Source organism: Centruroides vittatus, unplaced genomic scaffold (genome assembly GCF_030686945.1).
Source record: "Centruroides vittatus isolate TY-2023 unplaced genomic scaffold, ASM3068694v2 contig_351, whole genome shotgun sequence".
In the NCBI taxonomy this organism is placed as follows: domain Eukaryota; kingdom Metazoa; phylum Arthropoda; class Arachnida; order Scorpiones; family Buthidae; genus Centruroides; species Centruroides vittatus.
Window position 1 is genome coordinate 968,901 of NW_027122174.1, and position 13,414 is coordinate 982,314.

The following is a 13,414-nucleotide window of genomic DNA, read 5'->3' on the forward strand; positions in this document are numbered from 1 at the left end:
GACCTTTATGGAATTTTTCATTTCAGTTGTACACAGCTTTGTGACAAGCAGTCTTTTTCATAAATCAAAAGCATTGAGAATGTAATGTCCATTGTTGTGAGTGTTTTAGCCCACAGAAAATGTATCACAACTCATTGTTCTTTGATGTCCTGTTTGTCAAAACACCTGCTGTGTTTGTTTGCAAAGTATTTGTAAAACTACAAGACCAAATGCAATTGTTTTGCAATCTTATGAGAACTAACAACTGTTACCATTGATCAGCAAACATTTTTTTTTTTTTACATTTCTCCAAGGACAAACAGAATTTGTTTGTGGTTTACTTATTGAATTACTGTACCTTCATAAAATAATTATTAATAACTGGCATTTTCTAATAACAACAAATATTAAATAATTATTCTAATTTTATATTTTTGTGAAAGTTGAAAACTTGTGTAATATATATTATCTAAATTTCATTTTTATTCTTTATCTTATCATATTATGAGTAATAATTACATTGCTTGTAATGAAATCTGCAAAGAGTTTTTATTATATTTTTGAAAGATTATAACTGTACAGGTGATATCAAATTTAGAAAACAAAGATTCAATATTATTTTTCTGCAAACACTTTTTATTATTTTCCTAAATTGTGAAGATTTAGATTCCATAAAATAGAGCATACAAGATGTGGCTATAAAATAATGGGATTAATGCTGTAACTTAATTATTTGGAAACTTACATTTTACATGTATTTCCCTTCAATGAATGTTCCTTTGCATCCACACACTGCTGCATTCAGATTTTCCATTGATCATAATGATGCTGTAGGTCAATTTCTGTCAGGGTAAACAGAATCTGCATTGTTTTTTTTTCGTAACTGCAGAAACTGAGTGGAAACTGGACTTCATTGCAGACTTTACTTTAGGGAAGAGGTAAAAGTCACATAGAACTAGACCCAGTGATTAAGGTGGATGTTTAAGCAGTGTGATGCCTTTCTTGGCCAAAAACTGCTTTAGTGACTGTGCTGATATCCTCCATCAGGACAGTGGAGGATGAAACCATTTTCCACAAGTCTAGCTACTTTCTTCTGACTCTTACCTGTAAAGTTTCCATAACATTTAAATTAACAATAAGCTTTTAATCCTCTTTTTTAAGCTATTTAATACAAATATACTTCACTTGTGGGGTTGCTAGTCACCCATTGAGTGCCTCCCCATGTTGTAATTTTAAATTTCTTCCAAGTAATGGCAATTACAGGACATACAACATATGAGGCATCCAGATAGCACAACACCGTGAAAAGTGGAAGGATTACAGCTGTCAGTTTGTAATATGCCCTCTGAAAGGGCAAAGGACTTAGAAGAAGAATACTTCATTGCACTTACGTAGAATATTATTACAATGAAAAGGTTTTCATACACATGAAAGACATTAATAGTTTTGTGTGTGTGATAACCCTTTCATTGTAATAATAATGTGTAATGTCTACATATGTTTAATAAACAATATTTGTATTTCCAGAACATGTTTGTAGTAGTATTGGTTTAGTGTTGTGCCTTTTGGATACCAGTGATCCAAAATTTATACATTAATATCAAAGAACAACTCATCGAATAGCTATCTCAGTAGGTATGTAAATGATGTGTAGTCAAATTGTATGCCATGTAATGTCATCAGAGTGCTTTAAAAGCACTGCCTCACTGTTCTGTGAAAAGACTGAGGCTCATTGTGTTCAGAATTTTCAGTTACCTGTTTTTTGCAGGTCTGCAAACACTAGACATGCCTGTACAATGCATTCAATGAAATTACACACAACTGACAGAGTTTGAGATATTCTTCATTACCAGACTGAGGGAAGCAAGATGGTCATTTTGCAGAGTTGTTCAATATCTGGGTCATTTTGACTTGGCTGTGAGCTGATGATGGGAACAGTGCACATATTTGACAGGTAGATTCTGGATGCCTCAGACATAGTCTGTTTGAGAGACCACCAGGAGATACAATTGTCTGATCCTTAGACAAGCACAAGCAGTTGTAATGGTGTCTTTGTTCACCATTCAGCGACAGATAGAGGCTTTGCTACAAAACTATTTTTATACTGTTGGCAAACAACTAGAAGAGGCAAGTTTGCATGGCAACTGCTATATTTTTTGCCATTAACAGCCAAAATTATCTGCTTTGTGTTGCAGTGGGTCCATGGTAGAGAAACATCGACTGCTACAGAATGACAGCATATCGTCAGTAGCAACAAATCCTGGTTCTGTTTAGAAACACAACTATTGTATTAAGAATGTAGAAGACTATTGGCAAGTATTCAGTTCCACCTCTATTATTGAGTGGCACACTGCCTCATTGCTATCTGGAAAGTCATCTGTTTTTGTCATGTGGTCATCACTGGCAGTGGTGCAAGGAACATTGATGGCACAGTGGTACCTTCAGGAAATCTTATATTGTTATGTACTTTGTCTTGTGTGAAGACTTCAAACAGCCATTTTCCAGCAATATAATGCATTACAAATAATGCTCAACTACACAGTAGGATATTCCAGGAATGTCTCTTATGTTGTTGCAATTCTTGGTCTGTTCAGTATCCAGATTTATTGCTTATTGAGCATTTGTAGGACCAAGTGGGATGCCATCTTCATCTATCTACAAGTGTGATGAATTTAGAGCAGCAATTGCAACATTTATGGATATTGTATTGATCACTGTCACTGGGTATTGTATGGTGCCTGTATGCCTGCATGCTTAATTGTGGCCACATGTATCCAGATGAGATGATCCTACAAGATACTAAGGGTTACTTTAAATTGTATTTATTACCGTTATCATTATATTTATACTAATAAAGTTTTATTTGATTTCAGTGTCTCCTTCTTGGTGCATATCTTTTTTTTTGTCATTGAAAATATGTTCTATCTGTTTTACTTCATAATGAACATGGAACTATTTTCCTTCATTTATGTAGGCTAATTAACATTGACTCGATTCTTATTCTGGGAAAGACAATAAATAGTACAAAGGACTTTACTTTAATTAAAAGAAGTTATGCTGTTTTTTTAGATGTATATTAGTTTTTACAGATAAAGGAATTATTATGTACTTGATTAGTGCAATCATAATAAATTTATTTTGCTCTATGTTAATGTACATTCAAATCATTGCAGGATGTTTTTGAAATGAGATATGCCAAAATGCCAGATGAACCACACTCAATTGAATCATCTCAGACCGCATCTGGAGAGAAAGGTGATGAATCTAACAGTAGTACAACTCCCAGTTCAGAATCGACTGGAACCTCCTCCTCTTCAGATTCTGAAGATAGTGAAGAGGAAAGGGAAAGGAAGCTTCAGCAATTACAAGAACAGGTTAATAATAATTTAAATTTAAATTTTTACTCATTCTACAATGAGATTAGCCATTATGCTGTGCTTTTGATTATTTAGTTACATTTACAAATTAAATTTAAAGTGTATTTTATTGATCAGTCCATAAATGCTTTTACTGTTAAAGTAGTAATTTACCACAGCTCTTCAAAAGAAATTTATTGGAATATGAAAATATGTTAAAAAGTAGTAATTACTTTAAATCAAAGTTATTAAATTTAAACTTAGATGATTGTAAATTCCTGCTAATTCACATAATGTAAATTGCTTATAAATTATATTACAAAACTTTAAAAATTGAAAAATCAGTTGCTATTGGATTGTTCAGAAAGTAGTTTTATTTTTTTCATGGGAAAAAAACAATTTTCTTATAATAGATAAATATTTTATTGAATTATATATTGACTATTTTGGTCCAATACCTTTAGCTATGTTTCTGGTAGTAGCATAATTACACACTCATAAAAGTTCTGATCTTTGCTTACAAAAAAAACTGATTCAAATGATTTTTCACATCCTCACTTGAAGTACACATACCATTTAAAAATTTTGTAAAGACCAAACAAATAATAATGTGAGGGTGCCAGATCTGACAAATATGGTAGGTGTGATTGCACATCTCATTTAAGCTGTAACAACTTCTGACAAGTTACTGAACTTGTGTAAGGTCTGGCATTATCATGGTGAAACACTATACCTTTTCTGTTGATCAATTCTGGCCTTTTCTGTTAGATGGTATCACTTGATTTGTCCAGTTGATGGCAGTACACTTCCAAATCAGTTGTGGAATTATCTAGTAAAAGCTTGACAAAAAACAATTCCCTTAAAATCCCACCAAATGGAGAGCATCACTTTTTGTTTTTTAAAATGAATATCAGCTTTCGAAGTGCTTTGAGCCTGCTTATCTCTTTTACTTCATGATTGCTTGCATTCAACATTGTTATAAACAATCCATTTTTTGTCATCAGTTATGATTTGCTTCAAAAATGGATCATTTTCTTGACGTTTGAGAAGCAAATCACAGATGTCAATGCAACGGAGCAAATCTCTTTCTTTAAGAACATGTGGAACCCATATATAAAGCTTTGAAACGAATCCAAGTCATTTTAAGTGATCATAAATGGTTGAATTTGACAAATTTAATCTCTTAGCGATTTCTTGTGTTGTTATTCAGCGGTTTGCTTCAATCAATAACTTTATTTTGTCTTCATCAGCTTCTACTGGCCTTCCAAAATGTGCATGGTGCAACTTCAGTATGAAATTGCTGGAATGAAATTTTGTGAACTATTTTTGGCATTGTTGTTCTGTTAACACATCTTCATACACAGCAAACAATTTTTTTCTTACTTAAACAGCATTCTTACCTTTTCAGTAATAAAAAAGCAAAATATGCCAAAAATGCTGTTTTTGATTTTCCATATTTGATGGCAACTGAAAAAAAAAACAATTGCAAAAGAATCAAACAAAATTTTATACAAATAAACCTTGAAATGTCAAAATATATAATGACAATATGATTTAGATTGAAATTGGCAAGTAAAAAGACAACTAATCTCGCTGGTGGTAAAAAACAAAATTAATTTCCAAACAACCCAATATATTATGGAATTAAATTGCAAGCCTTTGAAAACCCAACTCAAATTTATGCCATCTGAGCTAATCTGACCTGTTTTGAAGTGATTTCTTTACAATAAACACCCTGAATCCAACAGTTGCAAGTTGTCTTTTTTTGTCTTTTAAAGTTTGGTGGCATAATTTAGAATTAGTTAGTGAACTCTTGTATTTTTCAAAATACAAAGTTTCTTCATTTTGCTGAAATCTAATCTCACAATGATAAATTAATTTTTAAAAATTTTACATCAGTAACATTATTTTCTAATTTGCTTTTCCATTTTACATTAGAAATCTATATATTGACTTTGTCTTCATATTATTAGTAAAGTTAGAAAAATATTTTTTGTATTTTCAACATGGTAACAAGAAATTTTTTATTTGACAAACATATGTTAAAACTCTCTCTTATCCCTACAGCTTCGAAAAGTGACAGAACAGATAAGTTTACTAGCGGCTGAGAGCAGGAAACGTGACAAAAAGAAAAAGAAGAAGAAAAGAAAAGAAAAAGAAGACATAAAAGAAGTAAAAGTAGAAGAGGAAACTCCTTCTACTGAAATAGCAAATACTGCACCGTCTGTTACCCAAAATCAGGTGAAGCCTCCAAAAACAATGAAAAATAAAAATAATAATTCTAATAAAACAACAAATCAAAATAAAAATTCGGGCAATCAACAGAAACGACCAAGGACTAATAATAAAACACCCAAAAAAAGTAAAAGCATTCCTTCGTTCGAGAGCGAAGATGAAGATAATGCAAAACCAATGTCTTACGACGAAAAGAGGCAGTTAAGTTTAGATATTAATAAACTTCCAGGTATGTATATTTTTATGAAATCAGTAAGCTTCTTAATGTACATTTCAATATAATAAATATGTTTCATCCAATTTTATTGGTGAGTTAAGAAAACTATGTTTTATAAATATGCATTTATAACCCATAGTTTTTTTAACGTTTTCGTGGAGTTGTTTCGGATTGACTGAATGAAATGAATTGAATTATTTTCCTTAAGATAATTGAGAATAATGTGTGCAATGTTATCATAGTACACATCAGTGATTTTCAAACTTCTTATGGTTTCATACTCTAAATCTTTGAAATACAGTCGAACTTGGTTAATTCAAAGTTCAAGGAGAATGCAAAATAGTTCAAATTAAACAATTCATTGATAATTATTAAGTAATACCAATAAAATATAATTAATTTGGTTGTCACAGTTTCTTGTTAAGTTTAATTCATACTAAGAGTGAATTGCTGGCAAAAAAAAAAAAAAAAAAAAAAACAGGGCAAATAACACATGTATGATGTCATTTCCTGTGAATTTTACCATTTTGCAAATTACTCAGACGTTTGGAATTGTCAAAATTTTTCACTAACAAAAAAAATTTCACCATTTATCACAGTGCTGTTTGTTGTCAAGTGTTTCTAGTGATTTTTAAGATGGCTACAAAATCATCACACAACAGAGTAGACATCAAAATTAGCATGATATTCTTGCAATTCAGTTTTTAGATGTTTTTCTTGCCCAACATCTTTTCTTTTTAACACATCTTTCATTTTTTGTAACAAATATGCAATAATGATTAAAAACAGAATGTCAAAAGTGTTTTGTTTTTTTACTAATGCCATTCCTCTCTTGCTTGTAAATGTTTGTATGCTCAAAATTTGCAATTGCTTTTTGCATTTGTTTTTCACTATTTGCACAGTTTGAACTAAGTACTCCAGCTTCAAATTTTCAAACTAGTAATTTTTACATTACATTTATTAGGACACTCAAGAGAAATTTGTAGAATCCAAGTTAATAAAGTTCAACTGTATATTTCAAATGACAATGCCAGATTAACTTTGGCTAGAAGTTTCCAAAAGTTAATCCAGTGTATTATTTGGTTATTAGAATAATTTGGACATTAGAATAATTTGGTCTGTGTGGAAATATATTTCATAAACTGCCTTAATAATTCCAAATTCCATTGTAATTTCTAATGTATATGAATTTGATAATGCATACATACACCCCAATTCAATTACTAATACTAAATGAACTGTTGGATTATTTGTTGGACTATAACAATGCTTATTTTATGATTAGATATAAAGCAACTTAGCTGTTAGGCTGTCATCTGATGATAAATTGATAATAACATATGATTAATTATAATAAAATTTATTGTTAAGTTTCAAAAATAAGAACTTTGCTCTTATACAAAACAAAATAGATGTGTGAGATAAGCAGAGGGCCTGGGGTTGATCCCTACTGACCACTTACACTGCACAGGTTGGTGTGACCTCATTGTCGTTGGATGGCTAAGAGGGCAAACGAGCGGGGAGTGCGCCAGTAAGCCGACAGGTTTTTTTGGAAAGACAGGAGACAGGTTTAACAAATAACAAATAGAGATTTATTATATAACAAAGGTTAATACACATATAATAAAGATACTGGTTAATGCTTAAATGCGGATAACATATATATCTATCGCTAACGGCAATCTAACTAGTAAATTTGTCACGTGCCTAACTTCTAGAGGAAGAGAGTTTACAAAGGTTACTGCATGTCAATATACCTTAATATGCTGTCCGATGACAGTATGTGACGATCTTCTGGACTATGGAAGCTGGAATCAGTCTTATGTCTTCTACCTGTTTCTTCCTTGGACAGGACCGGGACGGGAGACACTATACTCAGACCTTCCTGGAACAATCGTCCCTAACTTCCAGAGACGGTTGGTTTTTATACGTTCATCGTTGGCACCAAGCCAATGTGTTGTTTAACATTCTATGACTAATTAGCTGATGCACAATGACTTTGGTTTTTTTTCTCTTCCGATCTGGTTGCTGTGTAAGATGACATCCGATCGATTTCTGTGGAAACTTGCGGGTCATGAACCTCTTAAACTCAAAAATTTACACCCTCAAAACCTGAGGGCTCACAGATGTAATAAAAATCATTTCAGTTTTGTTTGACTTTTAAAAATTTGATCTTTATGACACTTGATTTCATGATGAGAGTTAATCTGTTTTCATCATATTTTTCAAAAACTTTGTTAAATTACAAAATTAAGTTAGAGAGCTGTTTCAGTGTTAGATTATAGACGAATTTCTATTCTCTCTTTCAAACTGATATCCAAGTTTTATAACATTATTCTTACATAAATAAAATTGATAAATGCATAGAGTTTATTCCAAAAATGATAGTTTTAAATTCAAAAAATTCTTAAAAACATACTTGATGTTATCCTATCAATATTTTATTTTGTATATTTTGTTGTCAACTTTTGAACATTTTCAAGGTTATACAAACTTGTTATTGAAAACAATTGATGTATACAATGAAGTATTTATTTGATAAAAGTATAGTACAGTTTTATGTGCTGGAGTTGAGTGTGAACAGGTACTGTGTGAATTTGTGTTCCCTCTAAAGTAGTTCAGATTATTGTACAGACACTTAAGCAATTTATGATTAGCAGAAACATTCAAATATATTTAAAATGTTTAAATTATGCTATTACTTTAGTAAAAGTTGGAACTTGAAGAGATTGAAGAGTCTATTTGTTTTCTATATCTTGCTGCTTTTCTGCCATTGATGTGATGTAGTTTTACCACTCTTTCTATTAATTTAATTTGTTGTGAAACCATGTTGTATTATTTTAGAAGTGTTGAACACGAGATCGTGTTAGTAACAATCACATGGCTTTTTCCACCTTTATTTAGTTGATACGGTATTTTCCTTACATGTTTCAGGCCTTGTGCCCCTCATCAGTCAACTAAAATAATAAGAAAATAGTGTATACAGTATCTAAACAATATTTACAAATAAATTGTACAACATTTTAAAAATGCATGTATACAACTTACACGTACCAGTTTTCTCCAGTATGGCACTTGCACACTGTAAGTTTGTATATTACAAACCCGAGAATGAGAAGGTTATAAAGACAGTAAAATTTTTGTACATCTATTTAAAAAATAATAAAGTACATCTGTTTAAACCAATAAAGTGATATTAAAATTACATTAACTATTGAGTATTTTCAGAATGGGTTCTTACTATTATCTTCTTTCTCCTATCAGAGATGATTAATGTACGTTTTCCAAGTTCATTAAGCGCTTCTGTTGGTACATTTATGTTGGCATGAATTTTGGAATTTCCTTTAGACAAATTTCTAGACGAATCTTTCGAGTATAATCCTTAGTTTGGACTTTCTGCTATCAAGTGGTGTTTAGATTGTGCATTGGTTAAAATTTACATAATGATGTAGAGAAAGGTTGAAACAAATTTAAGCCCTCTGGTGGTATTTTGGATGAAAATATTTAAGAAGGTTTTAATTTATAGTATATTTAGCCAGTTTTTATTTATATTTATGCTTACGTTTTTATTTATACAATTCTTTGAGTTGAGTATAGCTAGGCTTTCTTTAAATTTTCTATTATATGTGTCTTTTTCTTTGTGCAAAATTTTGGTGTTATCTTTATCAATATTACAGGTATTTATTAGGCAGTGATCATAGAAAACAGATTGCATTCTGCGATACTTCATATCTGCTATATGTTCTTTTATTCATATTTTTAATTTTTATTTTGTTTCTCCAATATGGGTGTATGGATTTTGGCAAGCACATGGTATTTTATAAACAATGTTTTTGGCTTCTTCTATAATTCCATCAGGCTGTCTTTTGTTTGTTATTCAAGATTGTAATTTTTTGTATTTCGGTGCTAACCCTATGTTTATCTTCCTCATTTCTCTATTACCCTTTCTATTGCCTATTCAAATGCCCTGCAAATGTTTCTTTATGCATATTTCAGAAGCTGTGATACAAGCTGAATCCAATTTTTTCCTGAAATATGCATAAATTTATATCTTGTATCAACATACAAAATATTAAATAAAATGAATAATTTTTATATGTTAGATATTAAAAACAGTGTTTGAATAATTTTACTAATAATAATTATTTGAAAATTTCACTAAAAATTTTGAGATATGTTAATATATATATTATCTACTGGAAAATGGAAATTGTTTTAGTTCCAAGAGGATCGTTCTTTTGTCTGTTAATCCGAGAACATCAATAGTTTTATAAGGTGATATTTTCAGATTATTTTAATACATAACTAAACATGTATTTATAGAAATTTGTTTTTACTACAGGTATGTGCACTTATTGCAGATAAATTGTCTTACTTGGTAACTTTCTAGAGTAAATACCAGTACATAAAAGTATCACTTCTAAACATTCAGATTTTCACAAAGGCAAGATAGAGACAAGGGTGTACTACAATACTGGTTTTTTGCCATTATACATACCAGCAGACCCTGAGGACCCGTATCCGTATAAGATTGCAGCATTCCGGACATTAACAAATCGAGCATTTACACACAGCTCTAGATGGAATGACACAGTCAAGAAACTTAGACACCTAGAAGACATTGCCATAGAGCATGGGCACAAAAGAGACCTAATTTGTAGTTTAGCTCACGACTTCTATAGGCTGTGCACTGGGAGTCACACCTCCACACACCAGGGGGCTCTAACGGGATTCCTGATCAGGAACTGAATGTGAGACATACTGTCATAGAGTACGACAAAAACCTGCATTTCTTAAACAAGGAAATAGCACAAAAGAAGGGCACCAAGTTGGCATACACTAGGATGCAAACAATTTACTCACTACTGAGGAATGCAAAAGACACACCAGATAATTTGAGGGCACCAAGAGTGTACACAATCTTGATCAGGGACCACAGGTTCCAGAGAGATTTGGTCTACATTGGATTCATCAAACGTTCTATACAAAAAAAGAATCATGGAACACAAATATGACATCAACAAAAGAAGACACACCACCACCTTGTAAACATACACCACAGACCCTGATGTGTGGGCCGACTTACAAAACACCAGTCTCATAAGAAAATCATTCCAGACAGACCACATCAGGGCCCTGGAAATCCTCTAAATTTACAAAGCAAGTAGGTCAGGAAATTGTATAAATTTCAAAGACAATAATGCGATATCGTATGTATGGCTATATGCATGTGAAGAGCATCTCCATTAATAACTACGTATTATTACAATAAGGATGAACTCCTGCATTAATATACAGTTATGGGGACTTTTCTCTATACATTAATTCTCTTACATTAATTCAAATCTTTGTTCTTAATTCCATACTGGTTAACATTAATTTTGTATTCAAAACGTTCAAAATCTTGGCATTCCATATCTGGAACGATATTGAGCATGAAGCAGATCTTGGTAAACGATTGAAAACATTTGTTCATTTTGTATAGTTGTATCTTACCAGAAATCTAAAGTTTAGAAGTGATACTTACTTGTTAACAGTATGTGGAATGAATGTACAGATTAAAAATGCCTTTTATAATGAAAATGACAATTTAACTAATGATCAGTGTATTAGTATTGATGCAATGTTGCTGCTGCAAATTAACAATTATTTCAATTACTTGCACCCATGAAATACAGTGGATGAACATAATTCATTCCAGAATCTTACTTGTAATGCAAAACGCTCTTAAGCGAAACAGTTTTTCTCATATAAATTAATGTAATATATAATAGATAATGCATTCCATGCCAAAAAAAAATACTCAAATATTTTATGTATAACATTTATTCAAAGAAAATTATACAATATACATTGTTAAGGAGTGTGAATCGTCTTCATCTTTTCTTCTAGCACAGAATGAACCAACCTGGAATGCAAATTCAATTTGCAGAAAATAAAAGAAATCACAGATAATATATCTGATAAATACGCCAAAAGATATGTCAAATTCTTGAGCTATGTAAAGGCTATAATTAAATATTAGAGGTTACGGCTGCAGTTTTCATCTCTAAAACGTGAACGTCGAACGTTAAGCACCACCATCTTGTAAGCCTAGAAGTTTGACAATGGCATTCAGAACATCATTGGAATCGTGCTCAATGTTCCAAACACCATTGTCAAACTTCTAGGCTTACAAGATGGCAGCACTCAATGTTTGATGTTCACGTTTTAGAGATGAAAACTTCGGCCACAACCTTTCTATTAGAAATTAATTAATTTGACCTAGAGATAGGCAGTTATGCTGCCATTTCATATTAAATTTATTAATTATAAATAAATAATTTTTAATTTAGACATTTCTAAAATTTAATCTGGAATTGGTCATTAAATTTAATACGAGATGGCAGCATAACTGCCTACCTCTAGTCAAATTAATTAATTTCTAATATTTAATTATAGCGTGTTTATTATATAATGGACTATGGTTGTTGATGTTTATACATAATATGTGTGATCACAAGTGACACTAAGATGCTAGCGGAACGTGTGCTAAACACAGACTGATGGAGCATGTGCACAATCCAGGACTTTCCCTCTCTCCATCACTCATTATGCAAAATGCCACTCATTAAGTGAATCATTTTTTTACAATTTGTTATGCTTGTTATGCGAGGTGCTCCTTTAGCAAGATTCCACTGTATATTCATTCCATGTTACTCTCATAAAATGAAAAATATATTTTGTAAAGAACTAAAAACTGTTTTTTTTTTAAGAAAACAGTTTTATTACAAACGAAATTTAAATATTCTAAACATGACTCCTTACTTTAATGTATGACTTAATCAGCTTAAGTTTAAGAAATAATATTATTTTGTGTCTTTTAATTTCATTTTAAGAAATTGTTCTAAATTAAATTTTAATATCCAAATTAAATATCCACAATTATTGGGTTAAATGATTGTTCTGTGTTTACACTATTTAATTATATTTATGTTCATTAATATGGAAAACATAAAACTAAATTTAAATATTACAAAATAAATATCATAGGATACAAAGAATTAACTGATATTGAATGTATCTTGGATGAATAATTGTATTTCTATATTTATACGGGGCAATGTAATAGTTGTATACTGCCTTCTTTGCAAAATTTAAAAACAAAAAATTATTTTTTAATTCATACTTTCCTGTAAGTTATTTGAGAATGGAATTCAAAATGGATTTTAGCAATATTTTGACTTAAAATATAATGAAATATTTGTTGTGTGGATACAATTAGGATAACAATAAAAATGGTTTCTTCATTAAAATACATTTAATTGGGTTTAATTGAGAAGTGTTACCTTTAATGTTTAATTCCCAATAATGTGAACCTAATTCTGAAATTCATTGAATTTATTTTGCAACATGAGGAGCACAAATACTGGCAGTCAGATCTTATTTATTACTATTAATTGGCATTCTGTGAGATCTCTTATCATTATTTGGCTTTAGAACAATATTTCTTTAGAATTAAGTCACAAATTATAGCCTTCAAATGTGATACGACTAAAAGTATTTAATTAAGAAAGCATCATCTCTATCTTCCAATTTTGATATTCTATTTATTTGAAAAAATAACTAAAAGAGATTAATTATTATA

General features: G+C 30.8%; 1 protein-coding gene across 6 annotated transcripts in view; it reads left to right on the top strand.

Annotated features, from left to right (window-relative positions):
• The window catches only part of LOC136974593 (bromodomain-containing protein 3-like), a 129,670-nt gene that overhangs the window by 90,331 nt on the left and 25,925 nt on the right, over positions 1-13,414 (top strand). For 5 of the 6 annotated variants that reach the window (XM_067269517.1, XM_067269522.1, XM_067269518.1 and 2 more), the window contains 2 exons: positions 3,153-3,353; positions 5,403-5,799. In XM_067269517.1, coding sequence (XP_067125618.1) covers positions 3,153-3,353; positions 5,403-5,799 — 598 coding nt within the window. The remainder of the gene's footprint in view (positions 1-3,152; positions 3,354-5,402; positions 5,800-13,414) is intronic. The other variant, XM_067269520.1, reaches the window with a different exon arrangement.